This window comes from Rhipicephalus microplus, chromosome X, assembly GCF_043290135.1.
Source record: "Rhipicephalus microplus isolate Deutch F79 chromosome X, USDA_Rmic, whole genome shotgun sequence".
NCBI classification, from domain to species: Eukaryota; Metazoa; Arthropoda; class Arachnida; order Ixodida; family Ixodidae; genus Rhipicephalus; species Rhipicephalus microplus.
In genome coordinates, this window is record NC_134710.1 from 1,898,251 (window position 1) to 1,924,559 (window position 26,309).

A 26,309-nucleotide genomic window follows, 5' to 3' on the forward strand; every position below is an offset into this window, starting at 1 on the left:
TGAGGTGGAATCCCTCCGTACGCGCAGGTACCTGAACTACCGGCAGTAGATCATGTATAAGCATGATGTCAAACACTATGTCAACATGTTTAGAAGTGTTAATGCCGGTGTTAAGGCGCTCCCTGTCTACTCCTGGTAGGTTCAGGTCACCAATCAGTGAGAGCTTTTTATTTTCAAATTTGGCCATATGATTTTTCAGTGTGCTAAGGTATTTTGGAGTAACGTCTGGGGGTCTGTACAACCAAATTACAATGAGACTATGACCCCAGCATGTAACCCTAATACATAAGCATTCTATGTCAGCAAGATCATCCAACAAAACAGCATCGATACAATGTTTGACCAATATAGCCATCTCTACTCCCCTAGTGCGCCTGCCTTTACGAAAAACTGTGTAGGATGGGGGGAAGACGTCGTACTTAGGCAAATGCTCGTATAGCCAAGTCTCGGTAACAACCGTAATATGTGGATCATGTTGCAGCAGAAGCACTTTGAACGCTTCATTTTTATTCACAATGCTTCGGGTAATAATATTTAGTAGCCTTATCTGTTTGTTACATAGTGCTGGAATAGGTCATGAGTGCGGCTTGTAAGATTGATGGTCTCCTGCTTTTACTCGCCTGTTTTGCAATTCATCCCAATAAAATGTATCTTTATCTACTATAAGCCTGTCGTGTACTAAGAATACTTTTTTTCCTTGTCGCTTTTCGTTCTTAGCACTGTCCCACAGCAATTTTCATTTCTTAAGTGTCAACTGCGAATAATCATTCTGAATAGATACCGTTGATCCTTTCAGTTTTTTGGAATTTTCTAATATTACTTTCTTTTCATTAAAATTTTGAACGTGGAGGATGATAGGTCTTTTACCAGTTTGTTTTCCTAGTCGGTGTATGCGTCCGGTGGAATCACTATTCACACCATGCTTTTCTGTGAATAATTCCTTAACCACTTTTTCCCTCAGGGTTGCATCATTTTCATTAGGGTACTCGGGAATACCGTGAATAATCAAATTCGACCGTCTAGAACGGTCTTCAAGGTCGGTAAGCTTTTTGTTTTGAAAGTTTACAATGTGTTCCAGTGATTGTAGCGTATTTACGACCTTTTCACTGAGAATGGTGCGTTCTTGGGAATCCTTTTGTGCCGTATTGAAATCATGTACCATATTTTTCAAATCAATAAACTGTTTCTTTAGTTCAAGCACTTCATCGTGAATTTTCGCTTGACCGTTGAGCACTTCTTCATATAGTTCTTTCTGGGTGGGGCCAGGGTTTGTTTCCACGTCACCGCATAAAATCAACCGACAATCATGAAAACACTCATATGCTATATTCCGACAACGCCGAGGGCACGGCAATACCAAGATACAGCGATAATCACTACGAAACGAGCCCACGTTGGAACTAACCTGCATAAGGCAGAACATAAACGTAAGTGCCATGGTCGCGCCTGGTCCGCCGTGCCCACGAGGGTCGAAGGCTTGCGGTGATCCTTTTATAGCGATGTCCAGTGACGAAGTTGGATCAATACATTTAATCAGTTGTGTTCGTCTCGCCGTTCACGCGCTTTTATCTGCGCGTAGATCATACAATACAAAGGGGAATGACGTCCATGGGGACTTTTTACGAAACATTATGACGATGGTGACGTCGACGGCAAGAACCTATTGATGGTGCTCATATAGTTAATATTGCAATAACACGGTGGAGATAAAACACGAAATTATGTTTACTGGTATGCAACTTTTTTTGCTTCTCCGAGGAAGCCCTACAGATTGACATACGTTCCAACCCCATGGACAGGAGGAACTTTTCGTTATATTTTAAGTGGCAGATGCCATGTAACTTGGGTACCAATGTAATGCGAAGCATGCAGAAATATTGTGGATGTGGACTTTTTTAATTAAGTCATACCTTACGAAATCATGCTCAATACATGTACAAATCTCGTCGCTCAGACATATGTTGAACAGTCGCGTATACTTTATATAACCACACGCTTACAGTTGTGCAACGATCCTAACAGCAACATGGATTACCAACACAGAGGAAGAAAGCGGATATGTAGCGATTGTGCTTGCGATGATGGTAACCCTGGTTAGTGGTGCGTAGAACAACTTCAGTGGATGTCGATGAAGTGTATATCTGACGCTAAGCCGACGTGATTCCTGTCTCATATGAGCACATATGTGATGTTTACAAATTTGAATGGTCCGCAATGAAACCACAATCATCGTTTGGTCAGCAATAGGGTGTTTTTTCAAAGCAGTCTCGAGACCTAACGCGATGCTGTGGTCAGCATTCCGCGTGGCAATACTCTATTGCCACACAGAACGCTTGGTTTCAATTCCTCCTGAAACCCTATATTCAACTTTTCATTCATCGGGTCAATGCTGCCGGTGTAAGTTTTCCTTGGCGCTCTCGCACTTAAATTACGAATGTTTGTTCCCGCCGCTCCAGGGTCAACGAACTGTCAATCACCTATATCCTATGCCCGCATACCACCACATAATGTATGTGGGTATGTGCTATATATGTGTGGATGGAAATGTTTGACGACGTAATTACACAACGGCATTTGCAAGTTAATCGTGTCATGACACGTGAAACTTATTGGAAAAGCTTTCTTACCCTTAATACTAATTTTGGTTTACCCCAAGATAACGAGGTGATATACGTAGTATATAATGCGGTATATGATATACGGCAATATGTACTACGTATATAGCCTCTTTACCTAGTAGACAAAAATTAGTAGAGAATACACGGCCATATACACTACGTATATCACCTCTTTACCTAGTAGACAAAAATTAGTATGGGATATATGGCGATATATACACACGTGGGCCGTAAGATAGATAGATAGATAGATAGATAGATAGATAGATAGATAGATAGATAGATAGATAGATAGATAGATAGATAGATAGATAGATAGATAGATAGATAGATAGATAGATAGATAGATAGATAGATAGATAGATAGATAGATAGATAGATAGATAGATAGATAGATAGATAGATACTACGCAAAGAAACGCTTCGCGTTCAAAAAGCAACGGAAAAACGTATAATTTCGCCATATACTTTGCCTTGCTTGTCTACTCTTAGTTCCTGTTGTTTAGATCGGGGAACTCAAGGACCTGAGAAGAGCATAACAAAATCATGAAAACGGGAAGTAAGTTTACACCACAATACGCATACGACAAAACGAAAGAGCTTTGTTCACCTAACTTGATCAAGCATTTTTTCTTTGGGTTGTTCAAAAGAATAAATTAAGAATCACAAGTGTACATCTTAAGACTGTGATAATCATGCAGTATTGTAAAATGCACTTCTTTATCTACTTCGCCTTTGTGTCCTGATGCACTTTGAATTCCATCGTAAATCTTGGACATATGTTTATAGACATGTTTCTTATACGCCTTGGTATTATGATCATTCTTTGTAGGAACTGTTTTCTTGCCAGACAGTGTGGGCTACCTTTTGGGCACCACGGTGTTCGGACGCTTTGCTGAAGAAGCCACGAGGTAAGAGACGACCCCCATGCTCTTTGTGTAAAGAAAAAAAGTGCAGTTACGAGTTGCCAAAAATTAGACTGTTCTGTAACTCAAACATTATAAGGAAACGCATGCATTTAGTCAAACTACAGGATAAAGGAGACTAGTTTCGTGCTACAGTCATTCTTTTTCGCACAATTAGTAGTTCTGCCGACTCACTAATTTGTAGGATAAGATATATTAACCCATGATATAGTTAGGAGAGACTGGAGGGCTTTGCAAATTTTGACCATCTGCCATTCTTTAACGTGCGATGACGGGCCTCGAGCCTCAATCGACCAGAGGAAGCTAGTACCTTCGGGTCAGCAGCCGAGCACCATTGCACTACCGCTGCAGACTGCTAAGTGTCCTTGTTGCATTAGGCTTCCTGAAGGCCCCCGTGCGTTTGACACTTGATTGTAAGGCTGTGGTTATCTTTTTTATGTCCGTCCACCGTGGAAGCGTAGGAGGCGAACTGTTAAGCTCCGGCTATGGTGGCAACAAATCACTGCGGGCGAAATATACCCGCGTACACAAATTTAGACATGCATGTAAAAAAACTCAATGATTTATGTATTTATTTATGTTTTACTGGAATGGTCGCAATTAAATAATATATGAGGGATAGGCTTTAGAAATCATCAACAAGAACAAAAAGAGGGCAATCATCAAGAATTCACGAAAAAGGTAACAAAGATTTGTTGAAAGTACAGCAGCCAAAAAATTGGTCTAGATCAAATGTACCTGAACAGATAATGGAGCAAATAAAGAATGTCATTCATGCTTTTTTTTTACTGAAGAAGCCATATTTACTGGAATTCAGAAAAAGTGGAACACACGCGTACCGTTTCGCTGTGTAACGAGTTGTGCCGCCTCATCGCACCAATCGACTTTTCACGTAGAGCACTGTCACTTCGAAAGCCCGAATAGCAAACTATCTGCTTCTTGTGTGAGTGGTTTGTGCCGACCACAAAGCAACACCAAGTACCATCCGTCGCACGCTGATCTGCAGGGGACAGAAAATCACGTGCCAAAGCGCCGGCCAAGCACCACGGAGGAAGGCAAGAAGCTTCCACGTACCAAACACCACCGCCGTCACAATTTAGCCGGCATCGTAAGCGCTGTAGCGGCCAAAGTTAGCAATACGACCAGCTGCGTGACTTCCATTGACTTGCCAAGCATGACGTTACCGGGACATGAAGCGTAGAAACTTGGGAACGTTGGTAGAACAAAACTGAATGTATGAACAGCGCAACCTAGCAGTTGCAGCGTAACTACGGAAGCGACAAAACAAGGATAGAAAAAAGCGCTGACTTGCAACAGTGTTTTATAGTGGAGTGGTTTAAGTAAGTGAAAAAAGAGTATGGGCATGCGTAGAAGACTGCAGTTAAAAACCACCGTGATACAATGTCAGCAAAGTAAGGTCTCTCGTTGATTGAGCTGGAAACAAATACACTGCTTCCGTAGTTACGCTGTAACAACTTATAAGTTGCACTATTCGTACATCCAGTCGAGTCCTACCAGCTTGCGCAAGTTTCCGTGCTTCAAATCTCATTTTCTAGTACAACGGGTTCTTTTACTTGTTATTTTGCCTCGCCCAGTGTTTTATTAAGTCGTATTGCTCTCGCTGTTTGAAAAGCTGGGTCATTTGCCCACTGTATAAAAGTCAAGATCTTGCTTGCGGAGGTGGCATTCCTTTGTGCTGGCTTCACTCCCTTGGTTGAACACGGTGCTCGCATTCGCAAGGTTTTACCGGAGTCCTTCGATACTTTTGAAAACGATAGTCCTTCTTGGGATACTTCAACGCAAAATTTTTGGTCTGTCTGTCTGTCTGTCTGTCTGTCTGTCTGTCTGTCTGTCTGTCTGTCTGTCTGTCTGTCTGTCTGTCTGTCTGTCTGTCTGTTATAGTTCGCTGAAACGATACTCAAAATGGCCTAAATCTAACCCCATCCGCCGTGCCCACTAATATTACTGAAGCTTCAGTGTGGATACTTGTACAATAGGATATTAAAAAGCCGTTATGACGCAAATATGAGGCACAAAAAAACACGTCAATATTCTGTGTCTGGTGGGTCTCTTTATACAAGATAAGGCATACATCCGTAATTATAAGGACCGTAGCGTTTATTACGCTGAGCTGACAATGAAACGCCAGGCAAAAAAAAAAAGGCAAGTGCGTCCAACGCTTTGCTAAGACGACACGGTGGTGGCACCTACCTGTCGCTTTGCGTTCTACAACTTATCGCCTCCGAGATGGGTGCCCAAGCCGCGCGCTGTTGATATCCGAGCCCATCCTTTGTTTTCAAAGATAACAGCCACATAGCGCTCATGTCTGACGTGTCTCGATGCGCTCGCTCGCCTCCACTGCACGCACCGAGGCACTCTAACGCATCGCCTCCAGAACACCATTCACCAATTTTTTTCGCGCAGAAGATCGCATAAACGTTTTTCCCCCTCTTTAGACGCAAGACTATCGTCTTTCGACGACATTTACAGTGAAACATAGAGACACGGGGCCAATTTTTATTGGTCATGAAGCTTCGGCGAAAGTTTGGTATAGAGACAGGAGCAACCGCTAGGGGCGCCTTCGCCCATGGCGGGGCATCGGAGCTGCCGCGGCGCAGCAATTGTGCAGCATGGGCCGGAGCTGCGAAACGTTATTAAGTGTAGCTGGGAAGGCTGAATACATCTCAGAGTGATGTTAGCTCCAATAAAACTCGGGAAAACTCCAATACAGAAAAATATAGCGTTCGATGACGCCTTCAAGCTAGAGATTTGATTGCATGCTGATTCCACTGTAATATGTGATACCACTGTAAAAGCATACTTATTTTTTTCCTGAAGCACCTAGTGAAAATTTGTTGAAAATGCACAGTTATTCGACGACTCTCGTGGTTTTTAACGCGTCGGGGAACTTCAATGGTTGCAACTTTTAACAGCGGATGTCCAAACTTTCAGGCTATACAGGGTATTCCAGGTAACTTGAGCCAGTTTCAAAATATGCCGGCACACGGAATTTCGACGCGACTAAACGCATGTTGCTCACCGTTTACTGGGGTTAGTCAGACTATTTTTGGGGTTCTCAATTATTGTTTAATTAGATATGTTTAACTAACCAACGAACTTTTCAAGAAACGAAGATAGATAAAAATTTTGATGAGAAAATTTTACATCGGTTTGCAAAACGTCTCATTAGACAGTTTTGAACATTATCTTTGTTGGGTATTGGTGTTTTCTGCTAATTACAAGTGCCCACGAAATACAAAAAGTACCACGTGACAAACCCGCTCGTGTGCCAATGCGCACAATGATTATAGTGCTCCCTAGCGTTTCGTGTACGAACGACCAAAGTATTTGCCCTATTGTGCTGTCTTGGCAGGGCTGCAGCGATGGTGTTGGCTTTACAATGAACACGTTTTGCTACCGGCCAAAAAAACATTACCGCTGTGACGGCTTATCGCTGGAGGGAAGCGTGTATCGTTCGTACGCGGAACGTTAGGGAGCACTAAAATCATCGTGCGCATTGGCACACGAGCGGGTTTGTCATGTGGCATTTTTTGTATTTCGCGGGCATTTTTAATTAGCAGAAAAACACTAATACTTCAAAGATTTAAAGTTCAAAACTATCTATTTGGACGCTTTGCAAACCGATCTATAACTTTTTCATTGAAGTTTTTGATCCGTCTTCGTTCCTTCAAAAGGTAGGTAAGTAAACAGATATAATTAAACAATATTTGAGAACACAAAAATAATCTGACTAACTCCAGGCAACGGTGAGCAACATGCATTGGGTCGCGTCGTAATTACGTGTTCTGGCATATTTTTAAACTCTGGCTAAAGTTACGTGGGCGCCTTGTATATACATTCGGTGTTGCTATGCAAATATATATATATCTCAATATTTAGCAAGTATTTATTAAATCAAGAGCCACTCTGAAAGAATCAGTGGTTGCAATTTAGAAAGTGATAAGTATCAAGCAATACTTAATACGACTTTTGCCTTAAGCGTGTTTTGCTTTTCACTGATTTATGACTACGCTGCTGTAGCGCGTTCCAAGCTCGGTTGGCCAAGCAATGTACTTTCCCAGCCCTTTACTCTGCTTTTAAGCTTACTCATGGTATGCTTTCCCAGTTTTTATAGTTTTTTTTCTGTGAAGTTGAAAGCGTTACATGCCTCGTCAAGCGTGAGACTATACCGACTGCTTCCCGGGCCGGCAGCGTCAACGTGTAGCGCAAAAAGCTATCTTCTCGCGCTTATGACGCATTCATATCGAAAATTAACTTTTTCCGCTTTTGTAGCTTGTGCAATATCTGTACAGCGTTTCGGTGTCACCGCTCGCGCCCTCACCATAGCAAATATCTATTGGTAGCGTTGAAGTGTCTCATATAAGCAACGGACGTGGGCTCAGAGGTTTCCCACCTGTGAGCAGCTGCATGTAGCTCCGCCTGTTTGGCATATCACCGCTACATTTTGGTCATCTCAGGGCCTGTAAAAAAATGAAACGGGAAACATTTCACTCAATGAGCATCTGTATTACCTACTGGCATGAAACGAAGAAGGGCCCCCTAGTATGCTCCCCTTCAATTGTCAAAAAGGCTCATGCACAGTGTCGATGCAGCCTCAGAAGCCCCCAGCTCAGCTGATGGTTCCCGGCTACGCTTCGTAGGTGGGAGTTGAAAATAAAATAAACGCTTTCCAGCCAGTGAAGGCAAAGAAGAAGAAGAAGATCACGTTCTATCATGGTATCAAGAAGAAGATATCACTAGAAATACCGTTACGAATCCTTGGATTAGCTTTGACAACGTCAAACTTGCTATCCCTAGGTCAGCGCCTCCTCTATTTTTAAGTGCTCGGGTGAAGCAGCAGATTTCAAGGGGAAGCGGCCGTTGGTGCTAGTGCGGCGTTTCACCGCCAGGCGCCGCAGCTGGAGTAGAGATGCCGCCACGTCGTATCTCGCGCAAACGAATACCACGGCTGCATTCTCAGCTGCTTTTCTGCTCTATTTAGCATTGTTTAGGGAGTAGTGAAAACTTGGAAGCAAGAATTGTGAAGAACTTGTTGTTCTGAACACCCAGATCATTTCAAAGGCATATGCCGTTCGCGACTACTAGATTGAGGTGCTCGCGCGTCGTTTGCTAGGCCGATACGAAATAGCTCATGCGAGTAATCCGTGGAAGATCGTTTTGTCACCGTAGCGTTCGCTTGACTGAGAGTTGCTTTTTTGACTAACATAAAGTATATTTTTGAGAGAAGCCTTTGCCAGGAGCTAATAACAAAAGCTTGGCTTCCTAATGTTTCCCGATGCTTGCTACTCTCTAGTGGCGTAGCAAATTATGCGGAAGCGTAAAGTTCATGCACTAAAGAGCACAAAATGCCACTACACTGCCTCCAGGGATACAGGTCATCATCCATTTCTTTCGGAAAGCAATACATGTGTTGCCACCGAGAAAAATACAGTGTCAGAAAATGAGGAACTATGTAGGTGATTTCACCATTTGAGAGCTTAAACAATGAAATCATTGTGAAATAAACAAGAACAGCTCCATATGTGTTGCGATCATTGCCTATGTTTTGAACCGGCACCGTTAAAATCTGATGTCTAATGCCGACTCTCAACTTCAGCCAAGGTGACGGGCATGAAAAATGTGGCCTGTGGTCAGTTGCTTGGACTTGTCTGTGTATTCTTAGACGGATTGATGTAGCCTTAATATCCGCCTGCTCATCTCTGCTTGTTTAGTCTTGCTTCTGGCCACTTAAAACGGCAGTGAGCAGAGTAGAGACCGAATGGCTGTATGGTGCCCATGGGCTCCCATTCAGCTTCCGGGTGTAATGTAAGTGTTTCACACGGCAGTGATCGCGAGGCAGCGTTGTTACTGATAGACTCATTTGTTGACTGTTCCGATGCAGCCCACTTCCGTTTATTGATACCAATAGCCATGTTACCAAGCGTGAAGGGGGGGTCATCAGCCGCCACTACTTATAATCTATGAAGTAATCCGGTTGTAAATGACGGCTACATGTATAAAGCATCAAAATTTATTAGGAGACCAATTGTTCTGCCTGATTACTGCAAACAAGCTCCCCCGAACACCAGCGGAAGCCGTGATTTCATGGAGCTGCATCCATACAATGCATTAAAGCGATAGCTTTAAATGCCTCATGAAAAGCGAAGAGGATCACCGGTGGCATTTGGCGTCTTTTCGCGTCGGCGGCGTGAGCACGAGTGATAAAAGAAATCATCGATATCTGAAAACGTCATCGTAAGACGTCCCATATCATAAATATTTGTGACGTATCGGAAAGTGACATAACTTGACGGCATGACATAACATCTTCGCTTTGTTTAAATGGGCCAATCATGAGGGCAGGGTATAACCAGCTGAGGGGCAGAAAGCTAGTTTTGTCTCCAATCCTTGAGGCAGCAAGAAAGCCATGTTGGGTGCAATAATGTCCCGGAGGGAAGTAGAAAAAACTCAGTGCATTGAATCGGAAAAAAAGATACTTAAAAAAAATAAAAATTGCTGTAATTCTTTTTTACTAATAATGAAATACATAACTTGTTTTATTGTTAATCTACCCGATGGTTGGCCAATCCCTCAGAATGAGTGTGAGCCAAAAAATTACGATCTACACCCACATCTCAATCTTCTGGCTCAGCTATTCCCCACTGGTTATCGTTGTAGCGTCCACACATTATTCATAACAACGTAAATGCAGCGCGAAAAAATACTTGCCCATCTTTTTTCGTGCTGCATGTACATTGTTATGAATCAGTACCAACCCGCTCGCCTCTCCGCTTTGCTTCACATAATTTTGGTGCTGAAAACCCACGTGCGTAGAAGCCTTCCTTCTACGCACGACACACTGGGCCTCTATTTTCGCTTCACACCGCGGATGGTGAGAACTCGACTGGTGGTTACGAGGATCGGCGTTGGGCGGCGTCATCCAACAGCAGTGATCTCAGAATGAATCAACTCAAAGGCAAGTGATCCGCGCCACGCGCGCAGAACACAAAGATTATTCAGGAAGCGCCAATTTTACTTGACTCCGCGAGCATCGACATCGCGAAGCTCAAAGCCGTAAAGCAACGACTCTCCGCTAGCAATGGTGAGCTGTCGCAGGCTAACGAGAATATGATCAGTATATCCCAACCAAACAGATCGAAGAGTAGTCCACCGCTATCGCGGAATACCAAGATGAAGCGGTGAGCATGCTCGCCGAGATAGGGTGCAGACTTTCACGAATCAAACGAGCACAGGGCATTCAACTTCTAAGTCTTAGACAGCTGCCTATCCCAGTTGATTGCTAGTTTCTGTTTTTGAGAAGCCGCTCATACAGTCAAGGGTAGGTAACGATGCGGGTGCTTCCTAAGAAACAAGTCTCAAGAGGGTGGCAGTGATACCATTTCTGATTGCTATTTCACATAAATTACAAAAATAGGCAAAAAAGCGGGCGTGTTAATGATTCTTTCCGCAGCAAATAGATTGTCTCAGTTATGTGTCCAAACAAGCCCCGCAGGAAATACCGCGAGGAATTGCAAGAATAAGCACCGTAAACAATTGGCCCCGTATCTTCAAGTTGCACTGCAAATATCGTCGAACAACGATACTCTTGCGTCTGGAGAGAGTGCAGAAAACGTTTATTTGATGTTCTGCGCAAGAAAATCAGTGAATGGTATTCTGGAGGTGCTGCATTAGAGTGCCTCGAGCATGCAGCGGAGGCGAACGTGTGCATCAAGCCATGTCACGCGTGAGACTTGAGCCCTATCTTGCAGTTCACCTGGGAAACGAAGCGCTCGGCCTGCGTGCTTGTCTCTGAGGTGATTAGGTGTAGAACGCAAAACGATGGGTAGGTGTCACCACCATGTGGTTTTAAAAAAAGCGTTGAAACAGTTGCCTTTTCGTGCAAGCGTCGCATAGTCAGCACAGCGTCATAAACGCTACGGTCCTTATAATTACTTATGTTTGCCTTTTCTAGTAAAAAGACACACATACAGAATATTGACTTGTTGCTATGGTGCCTCAGATATGCGCAATAATTGTTTTTTAATTGACAATCGCACAAGTATGAACGCAGAATCTTGAGCTATATTGGTGGGCGCTGCGGATGGACTCTGCCGTTTGGAGTACCATTTGGTCAGTTTGGTGCCGCTTAGGGTATCGTTAAGGGTGGACAAGCAGGCAAGTCAGGCTTTTTATCACTGGTTTCCACACCGCCAGAACCTAAGGTTCCTCAAGCAAGTGCCAGCGCAAGGGCGGCACGCGGGTAGTCGCCACCCAAGGAACATTTTTTAATGTTCACAATCCGCCGGGGACGCCGGTGGATGAGGTAATCGATGCAATGAAAGCGCTGGTCGGCATCCATGAAATCTACAGTGTTAAGTGCCACAGAGGATTTGACTTCCAGGTCGGCGTCAGCTCGACGCGAGCAGTTGAAGTCTTTTAAGAAACTGGTGGTCTCCGCCTTGGAACCAGAACAGCCCCACTTGTCCCGGAGGCACGACAGGTAGCCAGCATCACGTGCCTGTACCTGCTTTGTTGTGGGCCCGACAACGAGGTCGCAATCTGCTTGAAGTCCCTACGGAACCACGTTAAGAATTCAAGAGGCGCGGTATAAAAACCGCCCGGTTTTTATACGGGAACCAGGTATCTCAAAATGAACATGCGTCTGGAGAACCTGCTCCCAACTTTTGTGCGAGTGGGAGGCCATAAAGTGAACTTCGAGTACCGCGGCGTGAAACGTCTTTTACACCGTTGCGACCAAGAAGGCCACATCAAGGCCTAATGTGACACCCCACATTCCGCCAGCTGCGGAGTCTTCGGGCACCGCACAGACACTTGCACCGAGCCGTGCTGACGCTGTGGTGGAGCTCACGCCAGCGTCGACTGCACCGCGAAAAAATGGTATAGTTTGGCAGCAGCGATAGACGAGTTCCCGATACTTGGCACGGCACCTGCCACAGGCCAAACGCAAAGGCGAATGACAACCTTGCGCCCGGCAAAGTGTCTGAAGCCGAGTGACGCCAAAGAATGGCCCTAACCGACTGTTATCCCAGAGAGAACGCCGGCGCAGGCCATTACGGCACCGCAGGCGCAACAAGCAGGCAGTCAAGCAGACGTACAGAGGCCAGTGAGCATGTGCTGCGGCAAGAGGATGAAGGAGGAAGGCAGTCATGCAGAACCTAGCCAAGCTACCGTCACCGAGTTATGGTGCGTTCACACTTGTGAGTTGAAGAAAAGCAAAATGCCAGAGCAGCCGCGAAACCCCGACCACAGCAGATGTTCACATTCGTTCTGCCCCATCGCACCGCCGCTGCCGTCGATACCTTGAGAAATAATTCGATTTCCCCTGCTTTCTGAGAACTGAACTTCATACTGAATTCTAGATATTCACGCAAAGTAGTGAAAAGAAACAGCTCGCAACTTTTGAAACATTGTTTTGGGAGATAAGACAGCAGAAACGACACGAGCGAACGCTCCAGCAGCGGCGGTGGCGCATTCAGCTGGCTGCACACAAACGCGAGACAAGTTGGGGCATGCCGACTCGTGCCAGCTACACCGTCTATTTCCAGAGTTCTCGGCGATCGTAATCCAAGGCAGGCTCTCGATGAGCGCGTCCTCGTTGAGGCCATCAAGCTTCGTCGTGCTGCACGGGTAGTTGTCGATTTGAGCTGATACGAGCCACCGCCGACGCCTGTGCCGCTATGTTGAATCTGCAGCCGGCTGGTTAGGCCACGTGGTTTGATCTAGAGCAGCCAAGGTTGTGAAGCGGAAACCGGATCTGTTTTCGCATGGCGGGAAAATTGCGCTCGGGCCGATTTTTGCGCGCCAGCCGTGCGCGTGGTTTTCCGGCCGTTTGGGCGGTGAAACAAGCCTGTTTCCAGAGAGTTTCGCCGGTTTCGCGCTCTTCAAGGCCAAGTGTGAACGCACCTTTAGAGAGCGGTGAGGGAGGTGAACACGGTGAAAACGGCGCAAGAAGGCCGAGCGGTGATGACGAAGAGGAGGACGACACCCCTAGAGCAGTGAGTTGGGCGACGCGGTCGGTGTGGAGAGTGGCCCCGAGGAAATATCAGGTGACGAAAAGGATGACCCCCCGCCCCACCCCGCGGCGTTCAAATGGTCGCAAGTAGACCACACGGGCAAATCAGCGCCTGGAAAAAGCACCTGCGGGTGAAGAACGTAGTGGGAGAAGAAAGGAGACGACGGGCCGCACGGCCGCGAAGTCCTGCAGACTGCGTACGCAAGCACCTCAGCAGCTCAGCCAAGCAAGAATAGTCAGCGAAGGCGCTAGAAGAAGACACGCCGAAACACGCCGAACCGTTCACTCCCAACAGACAGCAATCGCTGCCTGAGCTAGTGCAGCAACATGGCGGCGCCTCGCAGCAGCGCGCCGGGGAGGGAGCTCAACATGGCGACCAACATGGCCAAGCGGGAGGAAAGCCGAGCCGGGAAGACAAGATGGCGACAGTTGCTGTGGAAACCCAGAAATCAACAACACCGTCGTCAGACGAGCATGAGCCCGGCGAGTTTGTTATTGACGAGCCTGTACCGACATCACCAGACATCACCAGCACACCCAGCAGCAAAAGTTCACGATGCGAGCAGGCGTCGGTTAAGGGCGGAACAGCCGAAGCCGCAACACCGACGCTGACCACGATGGAATGCTCTCCAAGTCACCCAGGCTCTCGGGCCCGGGCGTGCACAAGGCTGCCTGGGTGTGCCCAAGAGGCCGCACGTCGGGCAGCGAACACGAAGGGGCGCCGTCAAAACATCCGGCCCGGAAGCCAGTAGCAGATGACATAGACACAGACAGCGACTTTGTTTAATAGGCGCATGCTTTCCTTGCTCTAACGCCGTCATGTGTTTCCACGGCCAGCCACCCATATCAGCGAGGCGCCGAGGGCTAAACATTTCGAGACTGACGGTAGCACTCAAGCCCCAGTGACTCTACAATAATTGTCACGTGGTTATTTGGGAGGCTCAGAGCGCTCAGTCGTGTGAAAGTTATGTGTGAATAATTTGAGGAAATAGTCCAAAACTGAGCCCCTATATCTTAGTGCTCTGAAAGAGTCAAGCATACATGGCTGTGTGTGAACATGCTGAACCCCCGCCCCCTTTTTTTATTTTTCTTCGGTTTTTTTAGTGTTTTTAAGAAGTGTTCCTAGCGGTAAACACGACGTATAGATGTACTTTGATTTTCGCGCCATGAGTGTGTTGTTGCTTCGTGTGTTTCATACCAGCAAAGAGTTGGTGTGCGTGATGTTTTTTAAACTTGTCTCAAAGTGTGGAACGTATTTATTGCATTATGGTGCTTATTTTAATTGCAAATGCTTATATCTAATTATCTGGGAGCATGAAGAGCTTCATGCACCCAACCTTCTGTAAAGTGTGTGCTGTGAATGCACAGCTGAGCAATGCCGCCACTAAGTTATCTGTCAGAATTGGCACGACTATTCTGCCACAATACCAAGTTACTAGGAGCTTGTGTCATACGAAGGTTTTTGTTACTTATTTTTAAATGATATATATGTCCCAGACAGGTCCTTGCTCAGCCTCGCACCAAGAACAATTTAATGAGCCAATTCCTGTGCCATGGGAAAGCGCTAATGCCATGTGTATCCGAAGTCCTATGTGCCGGAGCGGTCACCTGCTCTTTAGGTGGTGCCGTGAGGCAGTTGGCCGAGTCTGTTCGCACAAGTTCAGTGTTCATTTGCCTGAAAAAGCTTCATTTTGATTATTCCACTGCCCCATCATATGATTAGCGTCGTGGCAGCAGTGGTAGAGTGGATGAGTTTGCAACACTTAGCATGTGATGCAGGTGTTTTTATGTGCTCGACAACGAGGTCGCAATCGGCCTGAAATCCTACGGAACTATGCTAAGAATTGAAGAGGTGCAGTATAAAGTTTTTCTTCTTTTTCTTGCCTCGAGGGAGGCAAGCGATGGTGATGTGGGAGCGCACTTATGTCTTTATGTTCATAGTCCTCGTAGTGCAGCGGCACACATGCCCATACACACGAGTGCCCTATGTGTTATGTCTTCCTATTTTTTTTTGTTCCTGAGAATAGGATGTTCTCGCCTGTATATAAGTACGCTACATGACGGGCCCACAAGGGTCATGTCGGGACCCGCCCTCTCAAGTGTTGACGAGGGCCTATTGTAAACCGTGAACATGCCAATTGCCGTTTCCGGCATTTCGCTTCTCTGTGTTCGACACACATTTCAGCCGTTTCAATTGTTCCTTTATAGGTTAGCGCAGACTATGAAAATCGGCGACGTGGTTGTGTTTACTTGGTTTCTAGAATAGAATGGTCATGTAAACCAGGGGCTGCAAAGGAAAAAAAACGCCATGCTCTTCCCTGTTGTTTAGTAAATGTCTCCTAAAATAATTACATAGAATGTCTGGGGCCTAAGTACCCCACAGATACAAAAGCTAGTCTCTAGAACAGCAAGAAAACTGCAGTGCGACATTTTATGCCTGTAGGAAACAAACATAAATTCGTTGCACAAAGCTAGGGGACCGGTAAAGCAGTCCTCTGCCTATAGATTTTTCTCATTCACCACACACCATGCGTGTGGCAGCCATAATTGTGTTTAACTGGTATCTTCTCAACGGAGGCAACTTCACGTCCCACTCAGATGGTCGAATGGTAGTGTTTGACTTTGAGTTTCAAGAGTAGCAATTTAGGCTAATCTTTGTATATGTGACGGTTCACGGGTGAATGGGGGCAAAGAAGATTAGGAAGAGGAAGAGTTGGAATAAAGTGGTGTTCTGACTGACGCCATGTCTCATTCGTTAAAGTAAATCGACAGGATCTACCACAGCAATATCAAGAGCCCACCAAAGAAGATGATCAGCCTGCCGGAATACACCGGAGCTGAAGACGGCGTCCCTGTGGACAAGTGGTTGCACCTCTTTGAAACGAATGCGAGCAACGTTAGCTGGTCCGAACGAGATCGCATCGACTGCATCAGCGAGTACTCGGAAGGTGAGGCATTCCGCTGTTACCTCACCGAGATTTTCTACGCAGAAGATACGTGGGTAGGCATCAAAACAAGCATGATAGCACGATTTTCTGCACCTGTCAGCGACCCTTTCCGCCAATTCATACACTGCAGGCTCATAAGACAACAGCGCATCAGGCACTACTACGAATAGAAGACGCGCCTTGGTCGCCTCGCAGACTTGAAGGACGTTCACATAGTATCAGGATTGACTGATGGTGTACCTGGGGAGATCGAAAGGCGCCCCGCTGGATTGATGCTCACCACACCGGCCAAGTGGCTTGCGGCTGCGCTTCAAGCGGAAGACGCTGTCTACAGAGATGCTTCCAAGCACTCGTCAAAGTGGCAGCTCACGCATCGAGAGCCTCATTCCACGTGACGATGGCTCCCTGCAGGATCGATGCGCACCCCTCACAGTGAGGGCCGACATTACGCATCTGCTGGTTAACCGAATCAGTTTCCTTGGCACAATGAGTGCCCTCGTCGTGAAAGTCGTGAAATGGTGTCTGCTCTAACTGACGACCAGAGAAACGAAGAGGGCGGCCCAAAGCTTTATTAATACTCAGAAGTGTGGCAGCTTGGGCTAGTTGGTATGGCATGAAGATAGTTATAGCGCGAGAGCAGAACGACGACACATAGACGTGTGGTTCGTGTCCTTGCCTCTGTGTCATCATTCTGTTCTCGCGCTATGCCTATCGTGACTTCATTATTACGTTTTGGTGCACTTGTGAACGAACACATAATGAACGCAACTCTGGATACTGGAGTGACCATTACCTGTATCAATGAAGTTGGGTTCAAAAAACTCAAACTGCAGTTGCTCAAGCATCCGGGCATTAGTGTCCAACAAGTCACCTCCACCACAAAAACTTTGGGTTGCGTACAAGTACAGTTAAAAATCTGAAAGATAAAGCGCGCAGTCCACGCACACGTTCTGCCAGGCATGAATACTGAATTCTTGCTTGGCCTGGACAACGCCTTCTTTTTCAACCTTTCACTGGACTTTAACACTATGACTTTGCTTGAAGACTACAAAGCTCTGCAGAATTCCTTTGAAACTTATAAGTGTGTCTTCAGCACCGATACAAACCCACTTCAAGGCATTCATTTCACGTGCCTTCCAACATCGCAAGAAGCTACTTTGAGAGATGTGCTTAACAGTTACGAGGACATTTTCTCAAAGTCTCATACCAGTGTCATAGCGGCACTTTTAATCGCGCTCAGGGCGTGCCGGATCAGTTTTCTTGATCTCGATTAACTTTATGAGCACTGCCACATGGCCCAAGCTAATCCGGTTCAAGCTTGGGTCAAATTAAATGCCCAAGGTGGAGTTTGCGTGCCGTAAAACAAGCAACTGACAAAACTCGACGCATGGTATATCTATAGAGGCCTTTATCAGCAATGTTATTCGTACAAGAACCGCTCGAACGTCAAAAACTTTGCATGCCACTATACGATAGTAATTTTATAAATCCATCCCTTGATAAAGTTTTCCTAGCACTTACCTGTATTGCTGCGTGAGATTCTTTACCTTCACTTTTATTTCTAATGGCCCCCACTCGTAGCCGTGCAGTCGCAGTGAAGCGTCTTCCTCGTTTTACGCGCCATAGCGCCTCAAGCGTGTTCCAGTCGCTCCTGCTAGCGGTCAATTACAGTAAAGATCTCTTGATTCGACCAAGAAGTGCGCGTACGTTGCAACGTAGTCGAAAGGCTTGCGATACTCATAATCAGTTTGCTTTCAGGAGCTCCAACATCTCCGACGAAGTGAGAGTTGAACTAAGCGCTGAGGGCAACATTCGACTGATAGTCATCTGCTTGGCGTCTGCTTCTCCCGTCTCTCCATGCGGTCAATGCCAATCTTAAAATATGCAATAATTTAGATATTGTTTCAACTGAACCAATTTAGAATTAGTTTTTCATGAAACTCTAGCTGTTTTAAAGCGTTTTTTATTGAAGTATGCTCAAATTCTTGTTTATTGTGTTTTCAACAAGTTCAGCAAGGGGGTGCAGACGACTGCAAAATCGCAATCTCTCAGGCAGATCGCGATGCGCGGATCACGATAGTCTTGATCCCGATCACGCCTGATCGTGATTAAAAGTGACCATGTAGCAGCACCTAATCTGAATCGTGGTTAATTCGGATCGATGCTGATCATGACAAAAAGTGCCCGTGTGACACAGGTATCAGATAAACTTAGGATGTATCGCGGATGAACGACATTGCATTGCCCTCAGCAACAACTTCCCTATCCACAGACCATTTTATCGACGCTCCCCGGCAGACAAAGAGGAAATTGTCAGGCAAGTGGACTTACTTCTCAAGCAAGGTGTAGTGCGTCCATCTTTTTCACCATACGCGGCTATCGTCATTCTTGCAGAGAAAAAAATTACGGCATATTCACGGGGTGAATGATGATGAATGGGCGAAGCTCCGGAGGGATTCATCGGTAAACTGTGAATCTTCCGTGTAATTCACCCAGTCGATCATCATGTAAAGACGTGAGAAACGCTGTGTGTGTATATACACAAATCAACTTTTATTTGTTCTTAGACGATGGATGGCTTGCGATGTCCCTTGCCTCGCGCGCTCGCACATCGAGATTCTGTCTGCGAGCGCGCGCTGCTGCCGCCTTGCGCTCTCTCCGCTGTGCAGCCTTATCCATCCGGCGACTCCGAGCGCGCGCCAACAGCGAACGGATTTTATTACAACGCTCCCCCTAGCGTACGTCGCCGCACTAAATCGAACGACTGCCTTCAACCCATGACACGCGCCTTATGTGACATCATTCCTATTTTATAAGATCTCGCGTCTTTCATCAACTACAAGTACCGCTTTCTAGTTTATAACATCTTGCATCTTTTCATCATCAGCTACAAGTACCACCATCTAGTAAACACTACAAAAACTAAACGAGAGGTGGCTACATGGATGGATGGATGGATGGATGTGACTGTACCCTTTAGATCGGGTGGCGGCTAACGCCACCTAGCCGTAATACTTAGTGAACTAACCATTACATTTATCTTTTTTTAATGAAGTTGAGGATTCGTACTTCGCAGTGAAGGGTTTAATTTTCACTCGTGCCTTGACTTTAGCCACCAATCAGATAACCTCCTTCTAGTTAAGTCCACCCGCTTAAAGTCTATCTTGCCCTCGCTGTCCCTAAATCCCAGTGCTTTGAAAAACTCTGCGCCATCATCCGGAACTATAGGGTGAAGCCCTTTACAGAACATTATCAAGTGTTCGGCAGTTTCTTCTTCCTCTCCACAAGCACTGCATACTGTGTCGACCCCTTCGTATTTGGCCCGGTATGTCTTGGTTCGCAGTACTCCCGTCCTGGCCTCAAACAGTAGAGAACTACCCCGAGTATTATCATAGATCCTTTCCTTGGCAATTTCCTGCTTAAAAGTTCGATAGATCTCTAGTGCGGACTTCTTAATCATGCCTATTCTCCACACGTCAGTCTCCGTTTCCTTCACTTTTTTCTTAACCAATAGTTCTTTTTGGTTTGGCCACCTTCTGTTTTCTAAGTATTTACCAGTCAACTTCCTGGTTCGCTTCCTCCATTTTGTATCGACATTCTTCATGTACAAGTAGCTGAAAACCTTCCTAGCCCAACGCTCTTCCCCCATTTCTCTCAATCGCTTCTCAAATTTTATCTTGCTGCTAGCTTCCCGGCCCTCAAATGATGTCCATCCCATATCACCTTGTACTCCCTGATTTGGTGTATTCCCGTGAGCTCCTAAAGCAAGCCTACCTATTCCACGTTGCTTAATTTCTAATCTTGCTTGAACTTCTGATCTCATGCACAAGACCGCATTGCTGAACGTCAGCCCAGGAACCTTTCCTTTATAGATCATGCTCATCCTGCTAAGTTTCCATCCATCGGGAACTTCACCATCGATTATTATTGTACTCACTGCCTCTCTCAAAGCCTGCTTAGACTTCGGACCTAATGTTTTTATCAGCCTAATTGGAATGCCACCTGGGCCCGTTGATGTACTACTAGGAATCCTTTTCTCAGCCCTTTCCCACTCTTGTTGTGAAAATGGAGCCATTGCACCACTTGATTCGTCTTTGTCTATTGTGGTGCATAAAGTACTTCTTTGTTGAAATTTTTTTGTCACCCTTGTTCTTATATATTCAATAGCTTCGTCCCCTTCTAGCCTAGCACCTTGGGCTGTAGTTATAAAGTTCTGCTCTAGGCTCGTCTCATTTCTTAGGGAGTTTAGATGGTTCCAAAATTTCGCAGCTGCCTTTCTATCTTTTTTATGTACTTCTGCCAGCCACTGAGCTCCCTTCCTTCTAATCTTTTCATTGATCAGAAGCGATGCATCCCTTCTACAGCTTAGAAAGGTTGCCCATTTTCTTTCCACATCATCTGTCGGTTCACCCCGCTGCTTAGCATGTCTGTGTTCCCTAGAGGCTTCCTGACGTTTTGCTATGGCTCTCTTAACTTCCTCATCCCACCAACTTTTGGGTTTGTGTCCTCTTTTCCGGGGTGACTTGTCACGCGTCTTAGCAAGCTCTAGCTGAAAGAGTCTAATTAGATTCGTGTATGTCCACACTGTCTTATTATCCTCCATGATTACTTTCTCAATTTGTTTAGTGGCTATTTCAATTTGCCTTTCTGGATAAAAATTTTCCTGTAGTTGCTCATCTTGTCTCCTTCCCACTTTCACTGCTCTTCCAAAACTTAGCTTGATACGTTTGTGATCGCTACCCAGACTTCTGGAGCCACCTTCATCTATGTGCATTTCCCTGAGCATATCATACATCCTATGTGACATCAGTGCATAATCTATCGTCGACTGAAGCCTTCCTACCTCCCATGTTATTTGCCCTTCACACTTCTCGGTACTGTTGCAAATGATCAAATCAAGCCTTTCACACATATCCATGATCATTTTGCCTGTCGGGTCGGTATACCCATCTATATCTTCTATGTGCGCATTCATGTCTCCTAGTATAATTATCTCGCACTCTCTTCCTAACTCCTGAATGTCCTTTGATATACACTCTACCATTGCCTGGTTTGCATCTCTGGCCTTTGCTCCCGTCCACAAGTACACGAAACCAAGGAGTGTCATTTGACCTGCCACTTTCCCTTTTAGCCCATACAGGAGACGGTACCGCCATCTAGTGAACACTGCAAGAACTAAACTAGAGGTGGCTACATACAGGGGACGGTACCGCCATCTAGTGAACACTGCAAGAACTAAACTAGAGGTGGCTACATACAGGCTACAGGGGACGCAAAGCCCACGCCCTAAGGAGCTTCGCTCCTAAAAAGGCGAAGGATGTACGCGTTTATGCATTGGTTATCGAAAGCTTAACTCTGTCACTGTGCCTGACTACCAACTTATTCTGCGTATATGCGATGTTCCAGACTACCTGGGAAAATTGAAATATTTTTCGGTATAGGATATCACATCAGGCCACTGGCGTGTCAAAATGAATCGAGGAGACATTCTGAAAACAGCTTTCGTCACGCCGAATGGCCATTATGAGCGGCTTGTTATGCCTTTCGGTTCGAGAAATGCTCCTGCTACGTTCAAAAGAGCTGTGAAATCTATAACCAGAAAACATAACTTGAAGAATGTGGTTAATAATTTTGATGATATTGTAGTCTTCTCCGACACATTTACTGAGCACCTACAGCACGTACAAGCTCTACTGGATGCCCCAAAATGAAGAATATAAAACCTAAACTGAAGAAGTGCCATTTTGCCAAAAATTCTATTGAATATCTGGGTCACAGAGTGTCGCACAGTACAGTATCGCCTATACAAAGCAGTATAGAAGCTGTGTTGCGATTCCCAAGACCGAAATCCCCGAAAGAGCTTCAGCGTCTTTTAGGCACCATCAACGTTTACCGCCAGTTGATACCGCACTTCAGTGACATAGTTTTTCCACTTACAGTGCTGCTGAAGAAGGACACACCATGGCGATGGGATTCCTCATGTGAACAAGCTTTTGAGAAAATGAAACACTGTCTGACCAAAGAACCAATTTTATCAATTTTTCTTGCGAGAAACCATGAATTCTTTATTGTGCCGCATCTAACGTAGGCATAGGTGCACTTCTGAAGCACCGAGATTATGATGGTAAAGAACACCCCGTTGCCTATCATTCGCACAAGCTATTCACGTACGAATTAAATTATGTCATTACAGAGCTCGAATGCCTCGCTATATTTGACGCTGTTGACAAGTGGCACTGCTATCTCCATGGACGAATATTCACTGTTGTTACCAATCATGCTGCTTTACATAAACATAAAAAACATAAAAAATCCCCACGGCTAGCTCTTTCTATGGCCTCTGAAGCTGTCGATGTATGACGTTAACATTCGACATCAACAAGGAAGCGAGAACATCGAGGCGGACGCATTTTTGCAAAGCCCTATGGGTAAACGCCTTTCGTTATTGGAAATTCAAACTTACCAGGATGACCACCCTCGCTGCAAGTACTAAACCAAAAATGGGGTCACTATCGTGACACGTAAAGGAATTCGCAAAGCGCACGTTCCCCTCATGCTTCGACTGGGCCTCCTGCAGAAAGCACACTGTCAGTGCGCTTTCTGCAGAAAACACACTGTCAAACTCGGGGCTTGTTGTCATCATCCTATCATTCGCCGGAAATCGTCGCAGACGTTTCATCCTGCGTCCACCACTGTGACATATGTCAGCGTCGCAAGAAGCCGAAAACAAAGAGACTGGGAACTCTCGAGTCACTACCCCCTGCAGAACAACCCTTTCATCTTTTAGAATTGAAGACTATAGGTGGCTTTTCTGGATACAGCTCGACAAAAAAGTTTATTCACTTGGCGATCGACCTCGCTACGCGGTATGTATAGGCGTTTCCCCACAATAATGAAACTTGTGACGCGTAGATTTTGTGCATCACCACTATCTTTGCTACAGGAAAGCCCGAGAAATTCTATCTGGTCGTGGGCCAGCTTTCACAGCTAGAAAATTCAAGCAGTTCCTAATACGCAACGATGTCCACCAATGGTTCACGTCCTCCAAACACCCTCAATGTAATGGCATGGACGAACGTACGAATCAGACTATTGTAACCCGTCTAAAGTGCAAAATGAATGAGCAGCCGCAGAAGTCTTGGGGTAAACATCCTTCGGATGTCGTTGATGAATACAACAAAACCCCACATGGAGTAACGCGATATCCACCGTCGTACCTCATGTATGGAATCCCTTCATACGACACAATTTTAGACGCACCAATGGTGAGTGTGCAAGAAGAAAGGAAAAGTGCAGTCAAGAACACGCTTGCCTATCATGAGAACAGCAAGATCATCTATGACAAAAATTTCTGCCACAAGATCCCCAACCAGGCGAATTGGTCCTCTACGAAGTACCTTGGCACCCGAACAAAGGAAAGCTCAGTTCGGTCATGGAAGGACCTTACACAATTCTTCGCAGAATCTCTCCTTTCAACTATGAGATCGACTGATGCGTGGCACCGTTAACTAGAGCTACTGACATTGTGCACCTCAGCAAACTGCACCGCTACTATTGTCCCAATAAGTCGATGCTCTCTTGGGGGGAGGGGAAAATGTGTGACGATTCACGGGTGAATGGAGGAACGGAAGATGAGGAAGAGGAAGAGTTAGAATAAACTGGCATTCTGACTGACGCCGTGTCTCATTCGTTACATATACGTGCCGGTAAAAAGTTAAACAATGGCAAGCTTTTGCTGGCAATTAAACCCAATGCTGTTAAAAAAAGCACCTGGCAGGCTTTTACTGGCAATTAAACCCGATGCTGTTAGAAAAGAAGCACCTAATTTTAACAGATGACTTTCATTGTGTTTTGAATAATTTAAACAATAGAATAAGCCCAGGCTGGGAGAAAAGAGACATTTACAATTCAGAATTTAAAAAAAAATGTAGAACAATTCAACCTATTAGACCCGTACACACTTTGTGATGTAAAAATTTTCAACACACCTGGTCGCGTAACAACTTGCAGGCTCGCTTAGACCGAGTGTATGTGACTCCATCTCTGCAGTCAAAGGTAGTAGACTGTCGGACAGTTTACCCTCCCTCGAACGCTTTGGGTATTTCCGGCCACAGGCCCGTGGTAGTGTCCTTTGAGGTTAACGACAGGTTGTCTTACCGCCACCGTGGCGAGTAGACAATACTGTATTGAATGATCAGAGGGCAAGGGTCAGTTTGCGCAACCGTTTGACAGCCTCTATAGGCAACCATAGTTGGGACGTTCTCAAGCAGGCGTGGCAAAAAAGCTGTAGCGACGAGAGTAAAAAGTTAAAACACCGGTATTCTGGTCTGGTGAGAGCAACGCTCAAGCGCATCCGGATAGTGGAAAGAGAGAGAACCAGCTCTCTTCTTATGAAGACCTATCCTAATGACTTGAAATCAAGATTAGCATGGCTAAGAACGCTGACGTCCACCTCGGATAGCTCCTACTAAGCCATATTCGCTTCTAGTTTCTATCCGTAGGTCCTGAATCACATCAACAGCACTGGACTCGGGCAGATGGAAAACCGCGGAAGCTAGAGCCGACGGGACATCGTTATGTTTTGCGCGCATTTTGGAAACATAGGCACACATGTACTACAGCTTGACTTGTAATCGCTTCTTAATCATTCATTTTAAGCAATCTCCCACAACTCTGCGACAAGTTATATTGCAGTTTAGTCGTTCCCACAACCCTATAAGAACTCACAATGGCAATGCGTCACCTCCATAGAGGTTCTGCACCGGGAAGCGATGGCTTATTTATTTATTTATTTAAGACATACTGCAGTCCGAAGACCAAGCAGGTGGGCAGGGATTAGAAAACACAATTCTGAAAACAGTCCAACAAGTGTGAAGAAACAAAAAAAGAAAAAAAAAAGATAGCAGTACACAAAAAAACATAGCGGTACAGTAAATGTTCAAAATATTGCAGAAAGTACACGCTTTTCAAAATACGACACATCACGCGCCGAAAACACATCAACCGGCAATCTATTCCACTGCTCGATTGTGCGGGGAAAGAAGGAGTGCTTAAAAAGATTAGTGCGTGCAAAAATTGGAGTTAGATTGTGCTCATGGGTGCTTCGAGTTGAACGAGATAAGCGGGGCTGAATATAAAGTCCTGGATTAATATTGAATTGTTGGGAATTAAGCAAAAACAGAAATCTTAGACGCGCAACCTGCCTCCTGTGTTCCAGGGTCATTATATTGTTGTTTTCCATGAGAAGCGATGGAGAAGCTCGGCTATGATAGCTGTTAAAGATGAACCGGACTGCCTTCCTTTGCACCATTTCTAATTTGTGAATGTCTTTTTTAAGGAATGGGTCCCATGCTGCGCTTGCGTACTCAAGTTGCGGCCTAACAACGGAATTATAAGCTAGCAATTTAACATGTGGAGGAGCAGCTTTTAGTTTGTGTCTGAGGAACCCGAGTTTTCTGGAGGCCGATGTGCAAATTTTGTTAATGTGACTGGACCAAGTTAGTTGGCTTGTTATAGTAACTCCTAAATATTTATATTCGTCTACTTGTTTCAGCGTGTGGTTATTGAGCCTGTAGGAGTACGTGAATGCATTTTTTTTGTTAGTTACCTGGAGCAATACAGATTTGTCACAGTTCAGTTCCATGGACCATTTTTCACACCATTCAGAGACAGCATCAAGGTTACATTGCAGGTTACTTTGGTCACTTGAGGATGAAATTCGTTTAAAGAGTACACAGTCGTCCGCAAACAACTTTAAACCAATCGACGATGCGTCGATAACGTC

General features: G+C 45.5%; 1 protein-coding gene across 1 annotated transcript in view; it reads left to right on the top strand.

Annotated features, from left to right (window-relative positions):
- LOC142777132 (synaptic vesicular amine transporter-like) overlaps window positions 1–26,309 on the top strand; it is an 85,705-nt gene that overhangs the window by 9,579 nt on the left and 49,817 nt on the right. The window contains exon 3 of the mRNA XM_075881466.1: window positions 3,451–3,529. Coding sequence (XP_075737581.1) covers window positions 3,451–3,529 — 79 coding nt within the window. The remainder of the gene's footprint in view (window positions 1–3,450; window positions 3,530–26,309) is intronic.